Genomic DNA, 18,640 nt, shown 5'->3' on the forward strand with positions numbered 1-18,640 from the left:
CACCAACTCCCAGAGTTCACTCAAACTCATGTGCATCAGGTTGGTGATGCCATCCAGCCATCTCATCCTCTGTCGTCCCCTTCTCCTCCTGCCCCCAATCCCTCCCAGCATCAGAGTCTTTTCCAATGAGTCAACTCTTCGCATGAGGTGGCCAAAGTACTGGAATTTCAGCTTTAGCATCATTCCTTCCAAAGAAATCCCAGGGCTGATCTCCTTCAGAATGGACTGGTTGGATCTCCTTGCAGTCCAAGGGACTCTCAAGAATCTTTTCCAACACCACAGTTCAAAAGCATCACTTCTTCGGCACTCAGCTTTCTTCACAGTCCAACTCTCACATCCATACATGACCACAGGAAAAACCATAGCCTTGACTAGACGGACCTTTGTTGGCAAAGTAATGTCTCTGCTTTTGAATATGCTATCTAGGTTGGTCATAACTTTCCTTCCAAGGAGTAAGTGTCTTTTAATTTCATGGCTGCAGTCATCATCTGCAGTGATTTTGGAGCCCCCAAAAAAGTCTGACACTGTTTCCACTGTTTCCCCATCTATTTCCCATGAAGTGATGGGACCGGATGCCATGATCTTCGTTTTCTGAATGTTGAGCTTTAAGCCAACTTTTTCACTCTCCACTTTCACTTTCATCAAGAGGCTTTTTAGTTCCTCTCCACTTTCTGCCATAAGGGTGGTGTCATCTGCATATCTGAGGTTATTGATATTTCTCCTGGCAATCTTGATTCCAGCTTGTGCTTCTTCCAGCCCAGCATTTCTCATGATGTACTCTGCATAGAAGTTAAATAAGCAGGGTGACAATATACAGCCTTGATGTACTCCTTTTCCTATTTGGAACCAATCTGTTGTTCCATGTCCAGTTCTAACTGTTGCTTCCTGACCTGCATATAGGTTTCTCAAGAGGCAGATCAGGTGGTCTGGTATCCCATCTCTTTCAGAATTTTTCACAGTTTATTGTGATCCACACAGTCAAAGGCTTTGGCATAGTCAATAAAGCAGAAATAGATGTTTTTCTGGAACTCTCTTGCTTTTTCCATAATCCAGCGGATGTTGGCAATTTGATCTCTGGTTCCTCTGCCTTTGCTAAAACCAGCTTGAACATCAAGAAGTTCACGGTTCACTTATTGCTGAAGCCTGGCTTGGAGAATTTTGAGCATTACTTTACTAGCGTGTGAGATGAGTGCAATTGTTCGGTAGTTTGAGCATTCTTTGGCATTGCCTTTCTTTGGGATTGGAATGAAAACTGACCTTTTCCAGTCCTGTGGCCACTGCTGAGTTTTCCAAATTTGCTGGCATAACGAATCATTTATATCAACCTACAAACATACTGAAGCATCTGCATTTGAGGAGAAACATCTCTGCCACCTTCCTTTACAGGAACATTGTATTCCATTGTTCTGCTTTGCTTCAAAGCTAAATAATATGGAGAATTTTGAACATTGCCAGTTGTTCCTCAGACTCTTTCATTATGATTTCTCGTCCCACCACTCCATTGACACCGCTGCTGTGAGTCGCTGGGGAACTCTAGGTTGCCACATCCAAGATTCTCATCTTTATCAGCGATGTCAACATAGCTGAGCTCTTCTTCCTACTTGAAGCATGTTCTTTTGGCTTCCATGGAAACACATTTTCTAGGTTTTGTTTTCCCTCACTATCCACTCCTTCTTTGTGTCCTTTATGTCCCCTGTTCCTCTTTACACGTTGGTTTGTCCCAGGGCATGGTCTCAGTTCATTTCTATTCTCTCTGGATCGCATTCTGACTCATTCTAAGAGCATTAAATGTCACTTGTATGCCGATGATTCTCAAATCTACTCCTTAATCTTCATATATTTATCTCCATATATACCCTCCATATATATAAGCCAATTATCTATTTGATATCTCTACTTAGACCTCTGTAGGCTTCTCACAGTTAACATGTCCTCTTTCCTCCAAAACTATCCCATCCACAGTGTCAGCCCTCACCCACCACCACCCACGCAACTGTTCAAGCCTAAAACCCAGGTGCCCTCCTTGATTCCTCAGCCTCCTACATCCAAATGAATATAATTCATGTCACCTCAACCTCCAAACCTTGTCCTGAATCTGCCTACTTCACACTCCATCTTTACACCAATACCCTGACCCAGGTCACCATTACTGTCTATCCCAGATGACTGTAATACTCATCCAAGTGGTCATCATGCCTCCATCATTCTTTTTAATCCATTCTCAACTCCACATCCAATGGTCAGATCCCCATTTAAACTCTTTAATAGCATACCATAGTACTGAAAAGAAAATCCCAACCTGACTCACAGGACTATACAATCTGACTCCTCCTTATACTCTGCTATCATTTTCCATTTTTCCCCTTTACCCACTATGCTCTAGCCACAACCTTTAAACATTTAAATGGGTTTCTGCCTTAGACTTTTATAGTAGCTATGCACTCCTGGTCTGAATGCGCTTCTAAATTTTTGGATAGCTGGCACCATTTTGTCAATCAGGTTTCATCTGAAGGAGCTTCTTATAGGTAACTAGTCTAACCGCTTGTTCCAAGAATTGTTTTCACTTTTTTTTTTTTTTTTTTTAGTGTCTGCTTAGTTGCATCTAGATAGTACTTCTGTGGGTTCCTACTGCAGTTCCTTTTTAAGAAACTCATTAAAATGTCTTCTGTAGAATAAAAACAAGATCTGGACAGTAACTAAAATGTAAAAGCAGATTTTAACTAAGAATTATTGCAACAGGGAAAAGAAACCTTGGTACAGAACTGAACTCAATTCTTAATACAGCAAAGAAAAGTGGGGATTTATACCTGAGGAGATGGGGAGATGGAAAGTTACTAAGCGGGAACAACAGAGGTAAAGGGAAATTTCTGCCTAAACCAACATGACAGAATTCTTGCTGAAGAGCAGCCAGGATGATCAGACAGTACCTGGCAGAGTGTGAGGAATCTGACCAGATATGGCGGGTGGGGACTCTGGCTGAACAGACTTAGTGGGATTCTTGCTAAAATTAGACTTCTGAGGAATGCTCAAGGATGCAGCCTAGTCGGGTTCAAAGGAATCTGTCTGGAGTTTGGTTGAGGAGAGTCTTGTCAGTTTCAGCACATCTAAAATGTAAAACTGGTTGTTTGTTCAGCTCTATAAATGCATCAGTTCAGTTCAGTCGCTCAGTCATGTCCGACTTTTTGTGACCCCAAGGACTGTAGCACACCAGGCTGCCCTGTCCATCGCCAATCCTGAAGCTTGTTCAAACTCACGTTCATTGAATTGGTGATGTCATCCAACCATCTCATCCTCTGTCGTCCCCTTCTCTTCCTGCCTTCAATCTTTCCCAGCATCATTGTCTTTTCCAATGAGTCAGTTCTTTGCATCAGGTGGCTAAAGTATTAGAGTTTCAGCTTCAGCATCAGTCCTTCCAATGAATATTCAGGACTGATTTCCTTGAGAATTGACTGGTTGGATCTCCTTGCAGTCCAAGGGACTCTCAAGAGTCTTCTCTAACACCACAGTTCAAAAGCATCAATTCTTCAGCACTCAACTTTCTTTATAGTCCAACTCTCACATCCATTCATGACTACTGGAAAAACCATAGCTTTGACTAGATGCATCTTTGTCGGCAAAGTAATGTCTCTGCTTTTAATATGCTTTCTAGGCTGGTCATAGCTTTTCTTCCAAGGAGCAAGCGTCTTTTAATTCCATGGCTGCAGTCACCATCTACAGTGAGTTTGGAGCCCCAAAAAATAAAGTCTGTCACTGTTTCCATCTATTTGCCATGGAGTGATGGGACCAGATGCCATGATCTTTATTTTTTGAATGTTGAGTTTTAAACCAGCTTTTTCACTCTCCTCTTTCACTTTCATCAAGAGGCTCTTCTCTTCACTTTTGCCATAAAGCTGGTGTCATCTGCATATCTGAGGTTATTGATATTTCTCCTGGAAATCTTGATTCCAGCTTGTGCTCCATTCAGCCTGGCATTTCACATGATGTACTCTGTATATAAGTTAAATAAGCAAGGTGACAATATACAGCCTGATGTACTCAGTTTCCCAATTTGGAACCAGTCTGTTGTTCCATTTCCATTTCTAACTGTTGCTTCTTGACCTGCATACAGATTTCTCAGGAGGCAGGTAAGGTGGTCTGGTATTCCCACCTATCTTTAAGAATTTTCCACAGTTTGTTGTGATCTACACAGTCAAAAACTGAAACGTTTTCAATCACAGAAAAGTATAAATGCATAGCTCTAAATTAAGTGATGTCCTTTATATTAAGGAGTGTGGTTATCTTGTTGTTGTTGTTCAGTCACTCAGTCAAGTCCAACTTTTTGCGACCTGAAGTTTGCCCAAGTTCATGCCCATTGATTGCATCAGTGATGCCATCCAACCATCTCCTCCTCTGATGCTCTCTTCTCCTTCTGCCCTCAATCTTTCCCAGCATCAGGGACTTTTCCAATGAGTCGGCTATTTGTATCAGGTGACCAAAATACTGAATACCGGTTATCCTATCCTTTTAAATTAATCGACCTTTTTCTCCAACTGTAGAAAAGTACCTTGGATATTATTTGTAGAGGATGTTAATGTTGGCCTCACACAGCGTTTACTTCTACTCCAGGGTTCTCTCTCTTCCATGGGGAAGTTGATTTTCTCCTCTCTCACGTGCATATGCACACTTTTCATTTTCTGCAAAATCCTTGGAAAACTACTTTACTTTGATTTTTAAAATACAGATCATAGAAAACATACAGAATTAACACAGTTGAGCAAATACACAATAAAAACCTTTACTTCCTGTTTATGTTTGTCGTTTTTTGGCCAGACTTATGAGTATCAGGTGGCAGAGGATGAGATGGTTAGATAGCACCACTGACTCAATGGACATGAATTTGAGCAAATTTTGGGAGATAGTAAAGGACATGGAAGCCTGGCATGCTGCAGTCCGTGGGGTCACAGAAACTCAGACGTAACTTAGCGGCTGAACAACATCATCTTTGGACTCCCCTGGTGGCTCAGATGGTAAAAAATCCACCGCAATGCATGAGACCAGGTTTTGATCCCTCAGTTGGGACAATTCTCTGCAGAAGGGAATGGTTACTCACTCCAGCATTCTTGCCTACAGAATTCCATGGATAGAGGAGCCTTGTGGCTTACAGTCCATGAGCTTGCAAAGAATCGGAAATGACAACAACTGTTTCACTTTCATGACTATCATCATACTTTAAGTGATAAGTCTCTTGCTTAATACTTTTGAAAAGGAAAGGTAAGATTTCCAACATAAAATAGGTTCTTTTCTATTATTTAAATATCTTTGACATTTGAATGTATATTGCTTTATTGTTCTTTAGACAACAGTTATTGTATCAGTCAGAATCAGCTGAGTCTTACCTTCGTAACAAATAACCTCAAATCTTAGTGGCTTGTAGGAACAAAAACTTATCACTTTTATTTCCCCTGCAGGTTGGCTGAAGTAAGTTTCACAACAGCCGCATTCTGCTTTTTAGGCTGATACCATTTGCTGTGTCAAAGGAAGAGACAGTGACAAATTGTGCTCTATATTTTAAAAACTTCTGCATACTCACATCCTATTTTCCAAAGCAAGTCACATTACCATGCCTAACATCCAAGGGAAAGGGCTAAGCACTCCCACCATCTGCAGAGAAGGTAAAGTATCACCCTGATAAACAGCCCAAATGACTCCCAAAGCTATATCATATACAAATATCATATATATATGTATATCATATATAATTCTATAAATCAACAAGGATGCAGCTAACCATACTTTGCATGAAGTCAAGCACCAAAGAGGTTCAGTTCAGTTCAGTTCAGTCGCTCAGTCGTGTCCAACTCCCCACGACCCCATGAATAGCAGCACGCCAGGCCTCCCCATCCATCACCAACTCCCGGAGTTCACCCAAACTCACATCCATCGAGTCGGTGATGCCATCCAGCCATCTCATCCTCTGTCGTCCCCTTCTCCTCCTGCCCCCAATCCCTCCCAGCATCAGAGTCTTTTCCAATGAGTCAACTCTTCGCATGAGGTGGCCAAAGTATTGGAGTTTCAGCCTCAGCATCATTCCTTCCAAAGAACACCCAGGACTGATCTCCTTCAGTATGGACTGGTTGGATCTCCTTGCAGTCCAAGGGACTCTCAAGAGTCTTCTCCAACACCACAGTTCAAAAGCATCAATTCTTCGGTGCTCAGCTTTCTTCACAGTCCAACTCTCACATCCATACATGACCACTGGAAAAACCATAGCCTTGACTAGATGGACCTTTGTTGGCAAAGTAATGTCTCTGCTTTTGAATATGCTATCTAGGTTGGTCATAACTTTCCTTTCAAGGAGTAAGCGTCTTTTAATTTCATGGCTGCAATCACCATCTGCAGTGATTTTGGAGCCCCCAAAAATAAAGTCTGACACTGTTTCCACTGTTTCCCCATCTATTTGCCATGAAGTGATGGGACCAGATGCCATGATCTTCGTTTTCTGAATGTTGAGCTTTAAGCCAACTTTTTCACTCTCCACTTTCACTTTCATCAAGAGGCTTTTTAGTTCCTCTTCACTTTCTGCCATAAAGGTGGTGTCATCTGCATATCTGAGGTTACTGATATTTCTCCTGGCAATCTTGATTCCAGCTTGTGCTTCCTCCAGCCCAGTGTTTCTCATGATGTACTCTGCAGGGTGACAATATACAGCCTTGATGTACTCCTTTTCCTATTTGGAACCAGTCTGTTGTTCCATGTCCAGTTCTAACTGTTGCTTCCTGACCTACATATAGGTTTCTCAAGAGGCAGGTCAGGTGCTCTGGTATTCCCATCTCTTTCAGAATTTTCCACAGTTTATTGTGATCCACACAGTCAAAGGCTTTGGCATAGTCAATAAAGCAGAAATAGATGTTTTTATGGAACTCTCTTGCTTTTTCCATGATCCAGCAGATGTTGGCAATTTGATCTCTGGTTCTTCTACCCCTTCTAAAACCAGCTTGAACATCTGAAAGTTCACGGTTCATGTATTGCTGAAGCCTGGCTTGGAGAATTTTGAGCATTACTTTACTAGCATGTGAGATGAGTGCGATTGTGCGGTAGTTTGAGCATTCTTTGGCATTGCCTTTCTTTGGGATTGGAATGAAAACTGACCTTTTCCAGTCCTGTGGCCACTGCTGAGTTTTCCAAATTTGCTGGCATAGTGAGTGCAGCACTTTCACAGCATCATCTTTCAGGATTTGAAATAGCTCCACTGGAATTCCATCACCTCCACTAGCTTTGTTCTTAGTGATGCTTCCTAAGGCCCACTTGACTTCACATTTCAGGATGTCTGGCTCTAGGTCAGTGATCACACCATGGTGATTTATCTTGTTTGTGAAGATCTTTTTTGTACAGTTCTTCTGTGTATTCTTTCCACCTCTTCTTAATCTCTTCTGCTTCTGTTAGGTCCCTACCATTTCTGTCCTTTATCAAGCCCATCTTTGCATGAAATGTTCCCTTGGTATCCTTAATTTTCTTGAAGAGATCTCTAGTCTTTCCCATTCTGTTGTTTTCCTCTATTTCATTGATCGCTGAAGAAGGCTTTCTTATCTCTTCTTGCTATTCTTTGGAACTCTGCATTCAGATGCTTATGTCTTTCCTTTTCTCCTTTGCTTTTTGCTTCTCTTCTTTTCACAGCTATTTGTAAGGCCTCCTCAGACAGCCATTTTGCCTTTCTGCATTTCTTTTCCATGGGGATGGTCTTGATCCAAAGAGGTTAGATAACACTTATGTCAGTTGGACTAAATAAGCATCAAGTCTTCATTATTTCAAAGGCTCTTAATGAATTACTCCTTTTCTATTTCCATTGTTTCCATGGTATTTATTATCTCCTCTGGTGCTACTGCAATCCTCTGCTTGCATAAATCTTCTCTACTATACTCCATTCTGATTAGCTTTATATGAATGTTGCTTCTATCATATCACTCCCTTGCCAATAAGGTAAATAAAAACAGAAAATAGTAAAGTAAAAGTCTCTCAGTCGTGTCCGACTCTTTGCGACCCCATGGAATGTAACCTATGAGGCTTCTCCATTCATGGGATTCTCCAGGCAAGAATACTGGAGTGGATTACCATTTCCTTCTCCAGGGGATCTTCCCGACCCAGGGATCAAGCCTGGGTCTCCCGCATTGGAGGCAGACGCTTTAACCTCTGAGCCACCAGGGAAGTCCAAATAAAAACAGAAGATAGCTAAAAATGAGACAAACGGTTTAGCCTGACCCTTCAAGCCTTTCACAATCTGTCAGCAATTAACCTTTGTTTTCCTAGAATTTATAAATGCAACCAGACTGTTTGCTTACCTCAAATATTTATCATCTTTTCCTACAATGTTGTTAAAATACTTCTCTTGCTTTAAATTCTCACTCTTCCCTCTTACTATCAATCTACCCCATTCTTAAAGACTTAACTAAACTTCTAACTCCTCTAGGAAATTTAAAAAGAAGTTTTAATATTTATTTATTTTTTATTTATTTGGCTGCAGCAGGTCTAATTTGTGGTACCAGGAATGTGGGATCTACTTCTCTGACCAGGGATCAAACCCCAAACCTCTCTATTAGGAACCCAGAGTGATAGCCACTGAACCACCAGGGGAGTCTGCTCCTCTGTGAAATTTTATTCTACAAGCAATTGCTAGAGAAACTTGACTTTGATCTCAGGTAAAACCTTAGGATGCCATGCTTGCTTCCTTATTTAATTAACTTTTCACTGAGCACCTAGTATATTCCAGGCAGGGTGGTAGTTGCAGGTGTTAGAACATCCAGTATACATCTCAGACTAACCAGATCCAAAATAGAACTCTTGACTTTTCCCTCTCAAACATGCTTTCCTCTTCTTTTTCTCCAACCCTATTATTAGCAACCTTATTCACCCAGCTGTATATGTGGAAAACCGGGAGTATTTCTTTTCTCTGCTTTTTTTTTCATATCCAATTTATCAATAAAACACCTTCAAAATATCCCATCTAATTACTTCTCACCACTTCCATTTCTGTCTCTATAGTTTGAGCCATCATCATCTCTTTTTTTGATTGTGTTCACACTTTCCCTAGATTCTATTTTATGCTTACCTTAGACCATGCTCTTTTCTATTTAAAATGACCATTTACAATAAAATTAAAAGCCTGTTTTCTTGCCCACTAGACATAAAATTTGGCCTTTTGTTGTCTCTCAGACCTCATTCCATCTTTCTCCCTCAAGTTCAGCCTCTCTGTTCTCCTCACTCTGGTACACAGGACAAGTCCATGCTGCCACAGAGCATTTTCACTTACTTGTTCTTCTTTGCATATCTCTTCCTGTCTGGCCTGACTTTATATTCCACTTAAACCAAGTCTGTTTTACAATGACATTTTAGAGAGGTTTTCTCCAACTACTCTGTAGAAAATAACACCTGTCACCCTTAGCTTCTTTAATCTCTTCCTGCTTTATTTTTTTCATAGAATTAATCATCGTCTATATTCTTTATCTCTTTCTATTTTTATTACTTTACTATCTACTTCCCCTTCCAAGAGGAATATGAACTTGACAAAAGCAGAAACTATTTTTGCTCATCGCCGTCATGACAGTGTCTAGAACAATGCTTGCCATATAGTAGGTGATCAATATTTTTGCCAAATGAATGAATGGATGACAAGGGCAATTATCAATTACCTGGATGAATACTGCTCTCATGATTACATTTCTTCCTATATTTGATTTTCTTATGTAATTCAGGAGCATTTCCCAGTTTTTGAATGGCTAGATTCTCAGAAATATTAATGAATACCCATCTAGCTAGTGAAAGCCAGCTTTAAAGTGCTTTTGAAAACAAGGTAATCCAACAGCAGAAAAACCTGTATGCTTATGTATCTCTGTATGTGTTTTCCTTGCATTCATTCTGACCAGACTGTATACTAGAACCTCTGTGTAAATATTCCAGGCAAGTATAACTGGATCTGAATTAGTTGGGTCAAGAGTATAAGTGTTGAAGTAAAAAAAAGAAGTGTTTAAACCTTGATTGCCTGAACTCTTTTAGGCCAACTCTATGTATCTATAGGGATGGTGTGAAGATTAAAAGAGATACTATATGCAATTATCTTAATAAAATATCGTGTACAAAGAAAGCACTAGTTGCTTGATATTAATATTTTTATTATCCATGGAAGACTAGAGAGCTTCCAGTACATGAAAGAACTTTTAGCTCATGAAGTTCATAGCAGCCTACATTTATCACCAAACTAAAAGAATTACTCTCACTATGTGTGCCATGTCAGCTTTAAAACAATATATAATTTGTTCTGATTTACTCACAGGAAAAGAGGATTTGTGGAAAATACAATCTAATGATCTTGATGTTTCTCCTAGATATTATCAAAAGCAAGATAGGATTCAGTGCCCTGGTAAATCTGATTTAATATTCCCTAGAACTCTGGGATTGTCTACCATCTATACTCTCCTAAATTTGATGGTGTTGATATGAACTGACATTTAATTATTTGCATAGCCTACTTAAACTAGCAACATGCTCTGAGTTCTTTTCAAGCATGAATACACTCTCCTTTTGTCCTAATATTGTTAAGAATGGGTTATAAAAAAGATGATTTTTGACACTTCAAAAGAATGAGATATTGCTAAGGACCAACAAGACAGCCTCAAGAACAAGTCATGCAGGGACTTCCCTGATGGTCCAGTGGTTAAGACTCAGGTCCCAGTGCAGGGGGGACACGTTTGATCCCTGCTTTGGGGGAAAGATCCCATAGCCATGTGACACAGTCAAAAAAAAAGAAAATATAATATAGTCAAACTCACATTCTGGCTTTATGACTAGACAGTCTAGATTAACAGGTCAAGAGACAATAAAAGCTATATGAATTTACTGATGCGTTTAGTCTTTTGTGATAAATTGGGAACTCCCATTGAAGAAAGTGTGTGGGACAGTAAGGCAACATGGATTAACAACTGGTTCAAAACGTGTGCCTTCCAATGTTGATTATCAGTAGATCAGTATCACCAGGAATCAGATCCCTCATGGAATTCCGTAGGGGCTATGCATGGGTCAACTTCATCATTTATATATTCCAAATACAGGAAACAAAATGATTAACTTTGCATGTAGCAAGAGCTTGGAAAAGATTGTTAAGATTAGCGAAGGAATCAAATTTCAAGTTGATTTCTTCAAACTGATACAGTGGATTGAATGCAAAAGTATAAGATGTACTCAGCAAACTGGTCATGGATTCAGACCAGTGATTTAGGCAGGACGGGCTTTCTGACTTGATGACAGCTCCTGTGAAAAGACTCAGGCCGACACTGAAGAGAAGCCAAGAGGGCAAAGCAGTCACTCAGTCCTTGGTGTTTGCCCAGCCTCCCCTTGCTTGTTGTGTGATCTCGGGTAACTTACTCAATCATCTTGAACTTTAATTTCCTGTCTTTAAATAGGAATGACAATCACTTATAAAGATAATGAATTGAGGGAGGCATGATATTTTTGGGAGATTAACCGTCTTCCTTTTTTCTTCTGCTTATTGCCCCTTCTCCCGCTCCCTGTTCAAGTGTCTAGCTAGTGTATAAGCATAGCTTCTGAAAATGATGGAGCAGAGGAGAAAATAGAGGGGATTCAGGATGCCTGCATTTGTTTTTCATAAGTTTTCTTTTGGCCGCAGGGGCTGTGGGGTGCCAGTTCCTAACCAAGGAATTGAGCCCACACCCTTGGCAGTGAAAGTGCAGAGTCCTAACCACTGGATCACCAAGGAATTCTCATGTTTTTCATAATGTTAAGCACCAAGAGAACAGAGAGGAGCTGAGATACAGGCAAAATGTTGGGACACAGCAGAGAAAGAGAAGCTATTTTCCTTTTCTCAGGTTGGAAGGGAAGGAAGAGAGATGGTGGGAGGTACGGAGAGGAGAGAGTGGCATGGTTTCCTGTGCTGCCTCTCAATTAGAGACCCAGAGAGGAGCCACGGCCCCAGAGGAGGGCTCCTGGCAGGGACAATGCTGAAGGACAGTGATAGCCCATCAGGGAGTCAACGAAGAGCCTGACCCTGAAGGACCCTCACTGACAACCTGTGTAAACTAATACCCACACAGCACGGTACCTGCTACCACACATAAATCAAGGACCACTTCCAGTGCTTAGGACTCTGCGCTTCCACTGTGAGGGGGCCAAGTTCTATTCCTGCTCAGGGAACTAAGATCCCACAAGCTGTGGGTCTCAGCCAAAAAAAAAAAAAAGATATCAAGGACTACTTTTCTTCTATTCCCCCTGCTGAAGAAAGTAACAAGCCTGGTGAAAGGGGAAGAATCAAAATAGTTAAGGCAGAAGAAGGTATTAAAACAAAAATTGGGTTGAATTATTTACAGACTAAGATAATATCTTGAACAATTTTGATTTGTTAGAATAAAATGTATATACTTCTTGGCACATAGTGGAAGATCAATACAATAAAGACAACTCCTATCCCAACTATAAATATTTTATGTGGCTATTCAAAAGGTCAATACTAACTTTTATTTATGCAAGAGTAATGTCTAGTGGTGGCTCAAATGGTAAAGCATCTGTTTACAATGCGGGAGACCTGGGTTCAATCCCTGGGTCAGGAAGATCCCCTAGAGAAGGAAGTGGCAATCCACTCCAGTACTCTTGCCTGGAAAATCCCATGGATGGAGAAGCCTGGTAGGCTACAGTCTGTGGGGTCACAGAGAGTCGGACACGACTGAGCTACTTCACTTTCACTTTCAATGTCTAGTTCAGGAAAGGTAAGGATCTCACTCTCATCAGGGATGATGTGTGGAATATACTTAGAGTACATTTTTCACGTGGGCTTATAATGACTTATATGTCTGTAGGGAAGAGTGATTCACATGGGTAGTGAGGAGTCAGGCACTGAATGGTTAAAACAAGTAGGGCTGAACAAGGGCGGCTGAGGGCAGAGATGATAGCTGTCTTCAGAGATTTAAAAGGCTTTTTGTGCAAGATAGCATGTCCTTGTTCTGAATAGAAGTTGATGGCATGAATGTTTGATTCAATCAACAGAAAGAGGAAGTTTCTCATAGTTGAGTGTTCATCAATGCTGAGGATTCAAACAGATGTTCAATATTCATTTTGTCTGGAATGCTGTCAGAGGATTCCTGTTTGCGGAGGAATGTGGCCTGGCAATTTCCATTTTAGGATGATATATGGGGCAGGCGGAGTCAACCGATATTACCGAATTCCAGGAAATATGCTGGATGCTCTGTATCTTTAGCTCACTGAGTCTGCTGATGAGTTAAAAATTGTAAGTATAATCAGCATAACACAGTTTATGTAGTAAACTGGCAGAGTTTATAATGCCAGTAAATTAAAAGACCAAGTTTTAAACCGAGGTTATTGCATTATAAGATTATGTACTCACCTCTGCACACTTCATTTCCCTTTCAAAGGAATGAAAAAATCCTTAGTTTGAGGATAAAAGTATCCAAATACACAGATTTTACCAATGTACTGACCAATGACAAGCACTGGCTTTTTAAAATAGTTTAACTATGATTCATGTAATTGTGCAGAAATATTAGCTTCCCTGGTGGCTCAGATGTAAAGAATCCACCTGCAGTGCAGGAGACTCAGGTTTGATCCCTGGGTAGGGAAGATCCCCTGGAGAAGGGAATGGCTACCCACTCCAGTATACTTGCCTGGAGGCTTCCATGGATAGAGGAGCCTGGTGGGCTATGGTCCATGGGACCCCATAGGGTTAGACAGGACTGCAAGACTAATACTTTGACTTGCTATTAGTACATATGTTTATGAACATTTAACTTATAAGAGCACACTAAGTATGCTACTCCTATCTTGAAGATATATGTACATTTGTTTCTGTTGTAATGGTCAATTTTATCTGTCTACTTGGCTAGGCCTTAGTGTTCAGATATTTTGTCAAACATTATTCTGGATGTCTCTGTGAAGGTGACAGAGACAGAAGGTGACAGAGGTGGTTTTTAGATAACACTAACACTGAAATCACTGGGTTTTTAGTAAAGAACATTGTGGGTGGGCCTCCCACCCATAATATGTGTGAGCCTCATCCAATCACTTGAAGGCATGAATAGAAAGACTGACCTTCTGCAAGAAGGAATTCTATCAGCAGACTGCCTTTGAACTTGACTGCAACTCTTTCCTGAGTCTCCAGCCTGCTAGCCTACCCTGCGGATTTTGGACTTCTACCTCATAGTCATGTTAAGTCAATTTCTTAAATCTCTCTATACACATATATACACCCCATTTCTCTGGAGAATTCCGATAAATTTGGTATTTATATTTATTTCTTTGCCTGTACGTTTCCTGGTTCCTTTTAGCTTTAGAATTCTATAAGAAGAACAACTAACTACCTGTATGAACTTGGAAGCAGATCCCTCCCCAGTCGAGCCTTCAGATAAGATCACAGCCTTAGCCAACACCTTTGTTGCAGTCTCATGAGAGACATTATACTTAGCTCTCCTCAGATTTCTGAACCAGAGGACTGTGAAATAATAAATATATTTGCTTTAATAATATTCTATGAATGGAACTTAAATTCCTTTGGAATAGTCTTGTGTAATAAAGGCTGATTTGAATTGCAAGACCTGGGTCCTAGCCCCTGGTCACTTCAGTCTGGAGACCTGGGTCCTAGTTCCTGGTCACTGCCAGATAGTTTATGCAGGTGTCACATCTCTGAGATTTTCCTATCTGTAATATGAGAGGACTGGACACTAGAATTTTAGTCTCCCTTAAGTGCTACAGCATCAACTTTGAGGATTTGAAATAGCTCAACTGGAATTCCATCACCTCCACTAGCTTTGTTTGTAGTGATGCTTTCTAAGGCCCTCTTTTTTTTTTTTTTTTTAACAAGAAATCAGTTTATTTCATCATTTCTTGCATTTGAAGTACTCCTCGATGACATCCTTGGCCTGAGATTCTTTGCCATAGTCCTTAACCACCACACAACTGCAACCAACCACTTTACGAGGTTTCCCCTCTCTGTCAATTTTACAGAGGCCTACCCATTCCCCTAGTTTCTTGTTGTCATCAACCTTAATCAGGTTGATTTGATGCTCAGCACAAAGGGCCTCCACCAACTTGACATACATAGGCTCATCACAGTTGGATGTGAGCACACACAGATGGGCTTGGCGCTTGTCTAAAGCTTTCGCAGCTTCGCAAATTCCACGTGCTAAGCCATCGTGGATGAGGGCGGTCTTCAGTACCTCTTGCAGAGCAGTATTAACGTCCATTACACCTCCAGCAGCAATGCCTTCCTCGGCCATGGCGGTGGGTTACGGGTGGAGCCGAATCTTGAATGCACCCGAGCCTCCGCCTCCGCGCGGCTCCGCGGCGGCAGGGAAACTCTAAGGCCCTCTTGACTTCACATTCCAGGATGTCTGGCTCTAGGTCAGTGATCACACCATTGTGATTATCTGGGTCGTGAAGATCTTTTTTGTACAGTTCTTCTGTGTATTCTTTCCATCTCTTCTTAGTATCTTCTGCTTCTGTTAGGTCCCTACCATTTCTGTCCTTTGTCGAGCCCATCTTTGCATGAAATGTTCCCTTGGTATCTCTAATTTTCTTGAAGAGATCTCTAGTCTTTCCCATTCTGTTGTTTTCCTCTATTTCTTTGCATTGATCCCTGAGGAAGGCTTTCTTATCTCTTCTTGCTATTCTTTGGAACTCTGCATTCAGATGCTTATATCTTTCCTTTTCTCCTTTGCTTTTTGCTTCTCTTCTTTTCACAGCTATTTGTAAGGCCTCCCCAGACAGCCATTTTGCTTTTTCGCATTTCTTTTCCATGGGGATGGTCTTGATCCCTGTCTCCTGTACAATGTCACGAACCTCCATCCATAGTTCATCAGGCACTCTATCTATCAGATCTAGGCCCTTAAATCTATTTCTCACTTCCACTGTATAATTAGAAGGGATTTGATTTAGGTCATACCTGAATGGTCTAGTGGTTTCCCCTACTTTCTTCAATTTCAGTCTGAATTTGGCAATAAGGAGTTCATGATCTGAGCCACAGTCAGCTCCTGGTCTTGTTTTTGCTGACTGTATAGAGCTTCTCCATCTTTGGCTGCAAAGAATATAATCAATCTGATTTCAGTGTTGACCATCTGGTAACGTCCATGTGTAGAGTCTTCTCTTGTGTTGTTGGAAGAGGGTGTTTGCTATGACCAGTGCATTTTCTTGGCAAAGCTCTATTAGTCTTTGCCCTGCTTCATTCCATATTCCAAGGCCAAATCTGCCTGTTACTCCAGGTGTTTCTTGACTTCCTACTTTTGCATTCCAGTCCCCTATAATGAAAAGGACATCTTTTTTGGGTGTTAGTTCTAAAAGGTCTTGTAGGTCTTCATAGAACTGTTCAACTTCACTGAACTAAGTGCTACAATTCAATGTCTCTGTTAGTCATATGGTTTATTCATCAAAATAAATACTGATGAAAGTCACAAGAAGAACACACCCTGGATTTTTCAGGCCTCCAGATTTGGTGGCAGTGTTCCAGCATCCTTTGTGCAGATAGCTATCTGTGTTCAAGTCCTGTTCTACCTCTTCTTTTCCACTCCTACTAGTCTGTATCACTAGCCAATCAATGTCATGTACAGATTTTGGCACTTCTGCTTGTGGCCTGTGTGTGCATGCTCACAGTTCACGCTGGGCTCTGGATGCGTATACAGCACTAGCATTTGGTTTTGCCTTCTGTATTTTCATGGATTAAGTGGTGGTACCCAAGGGTGAGGGAACATGTTTCCAAGTGTGAGTCCTTTTTTTCCTCTTCTCATTTCCAAGGGGGTGTGTCCAGATCCCTTTGCCAAGCAGCTACTTTATAGGAGGCCAGGCAGTGGACTTTGCCCACTGAGTAATTGGATTTGCATTTGCAAATCAATCCTGCTGAATATTAGGTGAACATCTAGTCAGTCCCATGTTAATATCCCTTCTTTTTTTTTTTTTTTTTTTTGTGGTGCAGATTTTAAAAGAAAGCATGACTTGTCCAGCCCTATTCCTGAGTCCCAGTGAAGCAGCAGGAGGGGGATGAAAGAGGGTCCCAGGCCAGACTGTGGAGCAAGCAGTTTGTCACCTGCCCTGCCCAGTTTTCGCTTTCATTTAACCCCCCTGCAACCACTCTCAGATCTCTCAGGCTGTTTCTGCTGCCTATCAGCTTCTTTCCAGAAGGGATTTGAACAATTCAAACCAAAGGCAATGTCAAAGCTTTACAGTGTTACCACTCCTTAGGAGTTCTTAGATATGTTTCAACAGAAGACAAAATTCTAAGCCCAAAGGTGAAATTACAGGTGTCAACAATCAGTGGGAGAAGGTAGTGGTGTATTTCTGTGCTGGCCATAGGAATAGGGCGGCTTCCGCAGGTTCCTCTTAAGGCTGGTCTTCATCCTTGATTGGAGAAGGGCGCTCTGAGGGACTCTCACCCCCTCTCTCCCAGCAGGGACCAGGAGATGTGGTGATGGTATGGGGTGGCTGGGTGCGCGCTGAGGACAGACGGCTCACCCTTCACCCTGATAATCATTAGAAAAAGAACAAAAGAAGAGAGGAGTAGGGGGAAGACATGAAAGAAAAGCAAGGAGAAGAGCAAAGAAAGGGACTGAAAAGCAAGAAACAAAAAAGGAGAAAGCAAGGCAATGGCGCGGGAACTTGGCGGCGGGGCTCCGTGCAGACTCGGGTGGGCTGCATCCCGGGGGGACAGGGAGGAGATGTCCGCATCCCCGCGGGCCTTCCGAGCTGCTCAGGTCTCGCAGGGAGGGTCTCCTGAATTCAGGGCGCCCGGCTTCGGGCGACCTCTGGGCCTGCCCCGCCCCCTCCCCCGCCGGGCAGCCGCGCCGGGCCGGGAGCCAGTCTCCCACCCACTCCGGCCCCAGCAACTTGCCCCTCGCTGCCAGCCTGGGGAGTTCCTCTCCCACCCCGCAGCCAGACTCTTCCCTCCAGCCCCGGGGCTGGGATCCTGGGTGGGGCGGCCGCGCCTCCGGGACGGCCCCCGCGGCGGATCAGCGAGGCTGGGGCCGCCCCAGGGCCGCGCGGGGCCCGGCCAGACGCCGCGGGGGCAGCCGCACCTGAGCCCCTGGTCCGGCACACTCGGCGCCGGAAGCGCGGGCGGGGTGGACCGGTCCCGGGAGCAACCCGAGCCTGCGGGGCGGGGTAGGGGGGGAGACTGGAGCCACAAAGCGGGTGACCACGTGCTGCCGCACGCCAGCGGACCCCTCCACCTTCCCGCCCACCCAGCCGCCCTGGGAGCCCCCGGGGCACCCCGAGCACCCAGCACCGGCTCCAAGGCGGACCCAGCCGCTTCCACGTTCTCGCCCTAACTTTCCTCCAACTTCTCCGTAAGGAGGAACCTGCCGCCCCGCCCGCCCCCTGGCCGCGACGATCCGCACTTGAACTCCGCGGCGCCGACCTTCCACCTTGCGCCACCCCGGAGCTGCCCGGGGAACGCCGATGAACTCTCCAGAAAGAGCGTGAAGGAGGGTCCGGCCACCGCGCTCCGCCCAGGTAGGGGCTTCATCGGGGGAACTCGGAGCCGCAGAGCCTGGTGAAGGTGGTGGAGCATGACCGCGCGGCCCCTGGGGACCCCAGCGCAGTGATGCCAACATGTAAGTACCCCCCCTCCCCTTTCAGCTCAGAATTCCTTAACACCTTTTACCTG

The 18,640-nt window shown here is 43.0% G+C and overlaps 1 protein-coding gene and 1 pseudogene across 7 annotated transcripts in view; one reads left to right on the forward strand and one right to left on the reverse strand.

The window, feature by feature from the left end:
* Positions 1-14,845: 14,845 nt before the first annotated feature.
* Positions 14,846-15,343, reverse strand: LOC113898492 (annotated as a pseudogene). The gene has a single exon (XR_003512668.1). The product of XR_003512668.1 is annotated as a 40S ribosomal protein S12 pseudogene (transcript).
* Positions 15,344-18,194: 2,851 nt separating this feature from the next.
* Positions 18,195-18,640, forward strand: part of ADGRG6 (adhesion G protein-coupled receptor G6) — a 153,569-nt gene continuing 153,123 nt past the window's right edge. For 2 of the 6 annotated variants that reach the window (XM_027551724.1, XM_027551721.1), the window contains exon 1: positions 18,197-18,587. In XM_027551724.1, coding sequence (XP_027407525.1) covers positions 18,586-18,587 — 2 coding nt within the window. In that variant the 5' untranslated portion in view covers positions 18,197-18,585. Of the gene's footprint in view, positions 18,588-18,640 lie in introns of all 6 variants that reach the window. The other 4 variants (XM_027551729.1, XM_027551722.1, XM_027551723.1 and 1 more) reach the window with 3 other exon arrangements.

The sequence above is a fragment of the Bos indicus x Bos taurus genome, chromosome 9 (genome assembly GCF_003369695.1).
Source record: "Bos indicus x Bos taurus breed Angus x Brahman F1 hybrid chromosome 9, Bos_hybrid_MaternalHap_v2.0, whole genome shotgun sequence".
Lineage (NCBI taxonomy): Eukaryota > Metazoa > Chordata > Mammalia > Artiodactyla > Bovidae > Bos > Bos indicus x Bos taurus.